The sequence below is a fragment of the Mytilus galloprovincialis genome, chromosome 11 (genome assembly GCF_965363235.1).
Source record: "Mytilus galloprovincialis chromosome 11, xbMytGall1.hap1.1, whole genome shotgun sequence".
Taxonomy (NCBI): domain Eukaryota; kingdom Metazoa; phylum Mollusca; class Bivalvia; order Mytilida; family Mytilidae; genus Mytilus; species Mytilus galloprovincialis.
The window spans coordinates 50,498,565-50,508,570 of NC_134848.1; the positions used below are offsets into that span (position 1 = coordinate 50,498,565).

Here is a 10,006-nt window from a genome sequence, read left to right on the forward strand (position 1 = left end):
ACACAAACCACCAACCTTGAACAATGTCATCAACAACTTTACGTCTTTAAACGAGTTGCAAGAATGGGTCTCAGACAATGATTCATATCTTGGTACAAAACAGAATAAATCATTTTCAGTCGGTCAATTTGACAGATGTACTAATCAGTTTCACTGACGTCAACAGTTTATTAAGATGGGCCACATATAACTTTCTCTTAAACAGCTCTCAAGTATTAGAAAAGCTCGTAATTTTACTTGCATATACATGGGGTAAAAAGAGATTTTATTTATCATCCGAGTTGATTGATTGATTGTTGGTTGCTTAACGTCCAGTGGCAAATATTTCATGCATATTCAGGACGAGAACAAGTTCACAATAATTACAATATGTAGGTTGATACAAAAGAGGCCATCTGGGATGATCGTCGGAGAAATTTGGACTGCCAACGGAAGAAGGAGGGTATATTGGAAATCCATGAAATTTGGGTGATATAGACATGACCACAAGTCAAAACAAAACTGTAGATATAACCAATAACACTACAGTTGACCATTTCAGCGATATATCTGACGTACCCTAAACAAGCTTTTTCTAACCAATATACCCAAAAGTTGGAAAACGAACTGGTTACACCCAATGCTCTACACTGTCAATTGGATGATTTGGGAGACTCCTTCCTCGCAAATTTATCACCTTTTCAGTTTACCAGTTGCCCCGATACTAATAGGTCAAACATAGAAAATGTGATTGATGATACTGACCAACATGTCACACTGACCATGAACGATTCTTCAGAAGAAGGTTACGGCGCAGAACCCAAAGAAACCCCCTATTTATTTCGAAGGTCCGGACAAAAAACATTCTCTAGAAATTTGGCAAGAGACCACATGTAAAGTAAAATTTAATGACTAATGATACGTGGAAGGATAAAAAAAATTACGTTATCTTTAAAAGGAATTGGAAAACATGTTTGATTATGTTCTACACAAAGCATAGGAAATGAAAACGATTTAGGACGAGTTATCATCTCTCATCCCGAACTTAAAAATTCCCTCGTTGCACCCTAAGATAAATGGTAAAACATAAAATCACAAAGAGTAATGGAAGCTGTCGAGAATGTGCTGAATTCAGAGGAAACCCTATCTTTAGATACGTCAATGCATGTCACGATAGGAAATATAACAGTACCTAAAGGAAGTGGGAGATTGCCAATAATTCGCCTAAAAGGGGCATCGAATTCCATGGCTTTGAAAAGATCGATTTTACAGGTATGCAATGAAGATAAAACGTGTTTGGCAACATCTATAAGCCCTTTCACGATAAATCCCGAGCATTCGCATAAACGCTTCCGGACGGCAACTTGTTTACACTGGATACCAACATGGCGACCCGGGAAAGTTTAAATAAGTTAAATCTCAGTTCTTTAAAGATTCTTGCCGCGGAGCATAATATTGAAGTGGAAAAGAAGAAAAAAGAAAGGATAATTTCGGACATACTGACAGAACAAGTTCCTTCATCTACCTTAACACCGATTATCAAGCAAGCAGTCCTAGTGGGTGATGTGATGATTCCCAGTGAAGAAAATGAAAACCTCCCGCCCTTCAACAGAGTGACTTACACCATCTGTGACCAAACCAAATTTCCAATAATCAAATTTGCACATATTTACGATTTTATGGTGACAAGACCTACGTATTCAGGGACAACAACTCAAAATTTCAAGGGCCTTGACAAGGCAGTCAAACATTATGATGCTGGTGATATCCAAGACGTAGGGATGGCACAGGTAATAAAACCCAGAATATTTAAGATAACAGGCTTGAATATGACAGGCACACTAAATTGAAATGATATATAGAGGTGACACTAGATAATTAAATGAAAATAAAGACACAAAAAACATAATAATTTATATATATTTATGCCCATGATCATTAAAAATCATAATTAATAAGAAACTTAATTATAGAAACTCATTATTTTGATGTGTGAATTTTTGGTAATGAATACATTGACTAGATTTTCAATTTGCACAGCTCAATATATAGGATTTATATGTGATTTTTTTGTATTTGTGGTCAGGAAAACTTGCATCATTCTTAAATGTGGTAGTTAATAAAGAAGATTATTCTGCAAAAACATATCAAATCAAATAATCACAGCAATTCCTTTAATTTAGACTATAAAATTTATACTTAGAATTTTTTGTAGTTGCCATTTAAAAGCATCAAGATGAGTATTTTGGCAGAAAGTAACAGTTAAAAACAAAACAATTATACTGTGTATATTCAATTGTAAAGACAAACATCACTTTTTAAAGGAAAATTAATTATATTTTTGAAGAAAGAAAATACTGTTAACAGAGACATATAATATAGGTCTCTGCTGTTAATAAACAAATAATTTATACAAAACTTAAATCTTTCTTTGTGATTTCAGATCAATGAACAGACAATTTATATCCGAGCAATGTGTCAAGCATCCATGAAGAAACAAAGATACCAGGTGTATATATGCACTTTGAAAACAGATAGTGGGGATTTTATGGTGCAATATGGATACTGTCAGTGTCCTATAGGGTAAATATTAGAAAAAAAATATTATAATTATTTAAAAAAAAAATAATCTTAAAATAATTCCACCATTATTTTGTGCTTATGAACAAATTAAAGTTAACCCTTGTGCCACTAACAATTTAAAAAAAAGGGGGCTGCCTTATATTTTAGATCTAGGTGTATAGGTTGACAAACTTATTGCTTAGGTGAAAACAAATTTCATTTGGGTTCAAATTTCTTTGAATTTTGCCCTCCCCCATATTTTCTTTATTAGGGCTGTATAGAAAACTAAATTTAAATCAGATACCAGATTTTACCTTAAACACTGTCATTGTAATTTTCTTCTTAGATTTTATATCATTTAGACATCAGGATTTAACCCCTAAATATATATAAAAAAAAATAATATACTAAGGCAGCAACCATTTGATTTTCTGGGGGGGGCTATGGTTTTTTGGGAAAAAAAAGTTTGTTTCCAGTTTTTGGAGAAAAAAATAATTTGTTTTTGATTCTGAGAAAAAAAAATTGTTTGTTTCACCCTCAGCTGCCACTATATGTAATGCTGAAATTGAAAGAAAAAAATTGTTTTCGACTTGTCGCGAAAAAAATTTGTCCAGAAAAAAAAACCATAGCCCCCCCAGAAAATCAAATGGTTGCTGCCTAATGAATAATATTATAGTAGAAATCATACTCTATTTATTTGTTATGTAATTTGTACATGTAACTAAAATGTTTATTTTTATCAACAATACAGTCTTCTTATATTATTTTTTTTATTTTTAGGTTAGCACAGTCATGTAGCCATATTGGCAGTCTCTTGTTTGCATTGAGCCGAGCTAAAGTCGGAATAACAGAAGCAGAGAGCTGTACCTCTAAATCCTGTACATGGAATGTTCCGAGGAAAGATGTTCAACCAAGACCATTATGTTCCATGGCATCAAAGAAACCAAAGTTGGCTTCTTCATCTGAGGAAAGGAATGCAGGTACATCCGAGACTGGTTATACCACATTCCAGTCTTTTGATCCACGCCATACAGCTGACCGTACAGTAAATCTGGACTTAACATTACAACATTTAATGGAACTAAAGAATGTTTTTCCTAATACAGGTATAGTAACAAGCATTATATTAAAAAAAAAGTGATTGGATGTAAAAATTTTGAAACTCATTTTTATAAAGGTGACAAATCATACCACAATATTGCTTCTTCTGTTATGTTTTAAAAACACTATATACATATGCATGTACAAGAAAATGAACCCCTAATTCTCACTGAATTGCTCAATTTTCCACGTTGTCCAAAATTTTCCCAAAAGTAAGCTTTCTTTCTTTTCTTAAATTAAGTAAATTTTCTCTTTAAAAAAAATCAATAGTATAATGAATCAGTTTACTTTGTAGATTATGGGTTTTTGTATTGAAGTAAAGGGGAAATAATTTGAATTAATGGAAATATGCATCTCATTATAGAGAAACCACAACATTTAAAATTTCTCTGCAATCAAATAATTTTCAGTGACACCAAGATATTATTTATTTTAAATAACCATCTATTTATCTTATAGGTAAAGTATGAAAAAATATTGAACTATATTGAAGTGTATAATTTCAAAAGGGAGGTAACTTATTATTAAAAAGCAAATATTAGGTGTACAAAGTTTTGCAAAGTTTGTTTTGTCTTTATTAAACAAATAATTAATTTTTGAAATTTCATTTAAAAAGGCATGTCTCATTTATGGAATATTCCTGAATCTACTCCTGATGTACACCAAGAAGTGGAGATGGATACTTGGGTTGACCCAATGGAAAGAAAGATGAAACAAATGCTATATACAGAAAACAACTGTAATTATATTAACACATTTTAATTTATTTTGTGAAACATATTTAAATGGCTTTTAGCATGATTCTAAATAGATTTATCCAAGATAAACTCAAATTAGTGAGGAAAATTATTTGATTGAAAGGAATTCATGCCAATTTGTTTTATAAATACAATATTATATACTCACAAATACATGTAAATATTAATCATTGGTGGACCCAGAAAGGGAGGGGGTGTCCAAACAATGCAATAAAATTGAGACATATTGTAAGAAGTTGATGTGAAAAAAATCTTTTATTTGATGATTAATTTAAATGTTTGAGCAAACACCCTAGCTTATACCTTATATAATACTTTAAAACAGTACCACCACCATCAATAGAAAGAGAGCTGGTTGAATATATAGAGAGCAATACAAGGTTGCAGAGAGGGAGTACAGTGTGGAGAGATCTCCATAAAGGAAGAATAACAAGTTCCATATTCGGTGATGTAATGGCAGCAGGAAGAAGTCCAAATTCTCTTATAAGACAAATAACTGAGGGATCCTCCCTTGATAGGTATTCAAATTTAAATGGCATAAATTTCTACATAAAAGATGTATGATTACCAAGGAGACAACTCTCTATCAGAAAATAATTAACAACAGATTTCTTTTTAATTTGATCTTAACAAAAGTACTACTTAAAGTGATAAATGTAATTTGAATAGTACAAACTACTTATAAGTACAGAACATTTGAATTTTCAACAGGATGTCTTGGTAAACTATATGACCATTTAGACTAGTTGATAAATCGGATGCAAAAAAATACAGGATTTTGATTTTAATTTAGTGTGACATTCAAACATTCTTATTTCTGTAATAGTTATTCATGTATAAATATCCCAATAACCACATAATTGACAGAAAATCAATACTATCAGTCAATTCATTTGGATTACTAATTTGGACAAAGGTTTGTTGACCAGTCAATAAAGAAATTATTATTGTTTTAATTGGTCAATGCATATATGAAAGTCCATGATTATCTTTGCAAAGTTGTAGTGATAAAAATCTTCATGTACATTTCTGTTTTGCAGGTATTCATCACTTCCTCAGGCTATTCAGTGGGGAGTAGACAATGAGGACAGGGCAAGGGCCCAGTATATAGAACTAAAGCAATGCATGGAATATGATGATTTCAAAGTCGAAACAGCAGGCTTAACTTTAAACAACATCTACTCGTTTCTAGGAGCAACTAGTGATGGCATAGTGATTGAAGGAGATAGTGTTGGTCTCCTAGAGATTAAATGTCCATTTTCTCTGAAGGGAGTGAGGGTCAACACATTGGAAATTAACACTATTCTTGGGATGAATGACCCTAGTTTTTGTTTGATTTCTACACCTGATGGCCCAACATTGAACCCATTTCACAAATACTATGCACAAGTCCAAGGTGAAATGGCAATTAAAGAACTTCCTTGGTGTGACTTTGTTCTGTGGACAGCAGCAAAAGAAAACAACATTTGCATTGACAGGGTGTACTTTAATGCTGAATTTGTACAAAACATGCTACAGAAACTTGTAAAATTCTATATGGATAACATTTTTCCATGCTTTTATCAGTAAACACATTATTACAATTTTAAGAATAAGTATAATAGTTGAGGCAATTTGAGGGTATAACTGCATAACATCACCATATTGATTTTTTATCAAAAAATGTCATCAAGATATAAATGATTGTTGTGTTTGTGTAACTATTTTTTCTAATTTTTAAAATGCAGAAATCCTTTAAAATAAAACTTGTATGTGGCAATTTAGTATATTTGAGATTATATCAAAGGGAGATAATATATGATTTGCATATACAGCATAAATTAGCAAATTTTAATGAGCTATATGACCATTTTTTTTTTTTAATTTTAAGTTTTCGTTCTAGTAATAACAAAATTAATGAATATGTATAATTTCTTTCATTCAAAAACTTATCCATCATGAAACCAATGATTTGATGTTTGCGTTTACCCTCAAGTTTGTACTCCTTAAAATTATTTTAAAGTGACAAAAGAATGTCTGGAAATTGCACTGTAAATTAATAAAAAGACCATTGAACAAAAATCATTTTATATATTTTACAATATTATTGAGCATAGCATGAAAATATTATGAGTTAATTCAGAAGCCCATCTACAACTTTGACAGACACAATGCTATTTTAAACATATCTTCAATAGACTTTATTATTATTAGTCCATTTGCCAATTTGTCATCAGTTTGAAAAAAAAGAAACAAGTATTAACATCAAACTTTTAGGTTAATAAAAGATTAAATGGAATGACAATATTTTTAAAACTTTATAAGATCTCAATCATAACATGAAGATAAATATTTCTGCTATCTCGTGGTCAATAAAATATTATGTCCAAAGGGAAGTAACTCAAGGAAATGAATATCTTATTACAGAATTGGCAAACAGACTGAGAAGAGTAAACAAGTGTAATAATTATTGAAAAACAGAATCAGGAATGCAATCAGGAAATAACTGACCATCATCATTGATTCTTTTTATTTGCTGAAGACTTTTTGAAAATGCAAATGTAGACCTTTAAATTCTTATATTCAGTAAACTTTGTTTACCATTTTATTTTTCAAAGACTATAAGACTTACAGCCTATTACTTGACTAGGGGTTCATCAAAATTTGTTAACCAACAACACACTTTAAAAATTTGTGTAGATTGTGGTGCAATAGATAAAGGCATAACACCATCAAAAATATGAAAATTTTTCACTCTTCCAATACTTCTTTCCACATGAATTCTTAACTTTGCAATTTCTTGTGTTTCAAAAACCTGTTCAGTTGTAAACTGAGCAGATATACCTTTAAAGGGTGGCATATTTAGTGTACAATTCTTTTTTTCTAATAAATCTTTAATAGTAAAGCCTTTTTCGGCCATTACAGAGTCATTCTCATCCAACAAATCCAGTATACCAGATTCAAGAGTTATCTGCCTGTCAGAAACTCTACCACCCCAACCTTCTGAAACAAAAGATATAACACCAGATGGAGTGATTCCAATTAAAAATTTAACAGTATTATGATTTTTGTAATTAGAATATGTAAGGCTTTGGTTAACAAGACTAGCAGAACGTTGTAAAAAAAATTCTGTACAGTCTATAATGACCCTTGTTTTGGGATATCTGGTCTTAAAAGCATCTGGCATGGTACGGTCAACTATTTCTCTGCTTGGAAATGGATTAATGACTTTTAGCTCTTCATACAATAATAAAAGCCATGAGGAAAAATATTTTGAAAATGTGGATTCTGAAATTTTAAACCTTTCGGCTATATCTCTAACAAAAAGGCCTAATCTAAGTCTCATTAAGACTGCAAAAAACTGATCAATTAAATCAATGCAGTTGGTTGATGCTCTTTGCCTGTCTTGCTTCTGGTAGGTCTCTGAACCAGTCCAGTACTGCATTCTCTCTGCCTTCGGTTTCAGATAACTGAAATAGAATTGACAATATCTTACAGTACTGCATTTAAGGAAAATTCTGTTCGAAAGATAGTATCTTACAATTTTTCCATGTATGAGTAATACTACAAATTCAGTAAAAAGATTTAACATGAGTGACATCGTTGACTTATAAACATTGATTTTTTTTTTGGAAAGATTAAAACTGAACTTAATTATATATTTTGCCATATATGTTGATTTATGTTTATATAAAAAAAATAGCACCTCAGTTTGTGTTCATTCATCTTGTGGTAACTTTATACTGGTACATCGTAACATGTATGATTTAACTCCAACCGTTCATTAACTATATACAATTTATTGGATTTGTGTGAACTGATTGATACTTAGTGCATGTAGTGTGGGAGAATATGATTAAAGTGATGTTACTGTATTTTAGTACATGTATTAGTTCTCTTATTTCAGTGTGTTTCGTCTTTTTTTCGTTAACCCAATTGCAATTTTTCATGGTAAGAAAACATTTACTCAATGTAAACTTCATGCAATACTTGTATTAATTAAAAGTTTATAATACATAGTTTCAACAAAATTTTTAGTGATAAGCAAAACAAGGACACATTTGAGTGTGCAATTTTGGGTTTAGATTATTGTGAAAAAAAAAAATTAAGATCTTACTTGAAGAGCCACATAAACACTACAAATTTAGGTAGTCCTGTGTAAAACCTGGTCTTCTGGTCATTGTCTGCTATTTTTTTAATAGTCCATTTATGGTGTTGCAGTGCAGCTCTCAATTCTTCATTTTCTTTCCTCAGCAACAGGTTTTCCTTTAATAATGGATCTGTATCACACTGAGACCCTGAATTTCAAAATTGGCATTTCAGCAACTTTAAAAAATAATAAAGATAGTTTTCAATTTATAAGAATATATACTGAAAGATGGAAAGGTAATTTTTTTTTTCAATTTAAGTCACCACTCATTATAAGGTTCTATAGAGATTTTTTTTTAAGAGGAAATATAGAACAAAAAGGGCTTGGTATTTTTTGGGGTGTATTTGAATAAACTTGAATTTGACGCATAGTTAATTTTTTAAACAAATAAAACTGGTTCCTTAAAAATTGGACAATAGTGTTTGTACTTTATAAATATTTATGTTATAATATGTTGGTTTATAATGGTATTAAACATTGCTAAGTAGAAAAGAGAAAAGTTACTGAGAGCAACCAGACCTATATCTAGAGTTGTGTTTTAATTATACCAAGGATCTTAGTAAAGAAATGTTTTAAATTTGGGTGAGCATGGAGAGGGAGAATTCAATTGGACTTTAAAGTGGGTAGCAGCATAGAGATCTGTCTTTTTTGATCTTTCAAAAATGGCGCTTTGTTTAATTTCAATGAGGCTTGTGCAATTGCTTACCAACATTAGATGTAAGTAACATGCTTGTATCTGACAAACTCTTATCAAGCTGATTATACACTGGAGGTTCCTGTAACTCCTCCATTTCCACATCTGGTCCAGCTGTAGCATAAGATGAATGCATCATTACTGAGCTGGTAAGGCATGCTGTCTCTGTTTCCTGGACCTTCAACTTCTGTTCTTTAACAGTCTAGATTTATCATGAGAAAAAAGTATCTTTCTAGTATTGGTCATTTGTCTCAAAAACAAAATTTACCAAAAGATTTATGAAATATGGTCTTGAAGAATAGCCAATTAGGTCTTATAACATTTCTACATACAATTGGCCTTGTTAAAATATGCTCAAAGGATATAGAATATAAAAGATAATGTATTATGGGAAGCAGTTATTTGAAATAGACTGTTCCAAGCATTGATTTTTGGCAAAGTGAAAAAGCTAAACTAACTGAAAACTGGGTCAATTATTTTATAATAAGTTTTTAGAAACTTTCATGTGAAAATACTCAAAATCAGAAAAGAAAACTTTTTGACTAATTTTCTATATTCATGATATTTGTCTTTTTGTTTAAAATGATGTGGGTGTGTGTGTTTAATTAAAAAAAATCACTAAATTGTTTCTACATATGTATATGGAGTAGGATACTATTACAGTGCAAGATTTTTTAGGATATATTTAAATTTATAAATATCCTTTAATCAATGTTAATGAAACTGTTTCGTCCTTGCCAGAGGAACTCTTCAGGTGGCTTATGGCTACCACGACAGTTTTTC

At 31.0% G+C, this 10,006-nt stretch overlaps 2 protein-coding genes across 2 annotated transcripts; one reads left to right on the forward strand and one right to left on the reverse strand.

Annotated features, from left to right (window-relative positions):
* The first annotated feature begins 1,291 nt into the window (after nucleotides 1-1,291).
* On the forward strand, nucleotides 1,292-6,543 carry LOC143052337 (uncharacterized). Its single transcript, XM_076225342.1, has 6 exons — nucleotides 1,292-1,769; nucleotides 2,423-2,562; nucleotides 3,322-3,647; nucleotides 4,259-4,381; nucleotides 4,726-4,918; nucleotides 5,441-6,543. Exons 1-6 carry the CDS (start codon nucleotides 1,365-1,367, stop codon nucleotides 5,967-5,969), a joined length of 1,716 nt encoding a protein of 571 aa, XP_076081457.1. The 5' UTR covers nucleotides 1,292-1,364; the 3' UTR covers nucleotides 5,970-6,543.
* Nucleotides 6,544-6,641: 98 nt separating this feature from the next.
* Nucleotides 6,642-9,359, reverse strand: LOC143050793 (uncharacterized). The gene is made up of 3 exons (XM_076223908.1): nucleotides 9,236-9,359; nucleotides 8,497-8,683; nucleotides 6,642-7,849 (listed from the first exon to the last, which is right to left on the reverse strand). The coding sequence occupies exons 1-3, from the start codon at nucleotides 9,357-9,359 to the stop codon at nucleotides 7,018-7,020; spliced, it is 1,143 nt and encodes a 380-aa protein (XP_076080023.1). The 3' UTR covers nucleotides 6,642-7,017.
* Between the last annotated feature and the right edge of the window lie 647 nt (nucleotides 9,360-10,006).

What these genes read in the sequence shown, in the direction of transcription:
- LOC143052337 (XM_076225342.1), top strand. Translation starts at nt 1,365, where the DNA reads ATGGCGACCCGGGAAAGTTTAAATAAGTTAAATCTCAGTTCTTTAAAG. An exon ending in GCTATATACAGAAAACAACT is followed by an intron (nt 4,382 to 4,725) that starts GTAATTATATTA and finishes ACTTTAAAACAG; the next exon opens with TACCACCACCATCAATAGAA. An exon ending in GAGGGATCCTCCCTTGATAG is followed by an intron (nt 4,919 to 5,440) that starts GTATTCAAATTT and finishes TCTGTTTTGCAG; the next exon opens with GTATTCATCACTTCCTCAGG.
- LOC143050793 (XM_076223908.1), bottom strand. Translation starts at nt 9,359, where the DNA reads ATGCATTCATCTTATGCTACAGCTGGACCAGATGTGGAAATGGAGGAG. An exon ending in GTTACTTACATCTAATGTTG is followed by an intron (nt 8,684 to 9,235) that starts GTAAGCAATTGC and finishes GCCAATTTTGAA; the next exon opens with ATTCAGGGTCTCAGTGTGAT. An exon ending in GTGTTTATGTGGCTCTTCAA is followed by an intron (nt 7,850 to 8,496) that starts GTAAGATCTTAA and finishes ATTCTATTTCAG; the next exon opens with TTATCTGAAACCGAAGGCAG.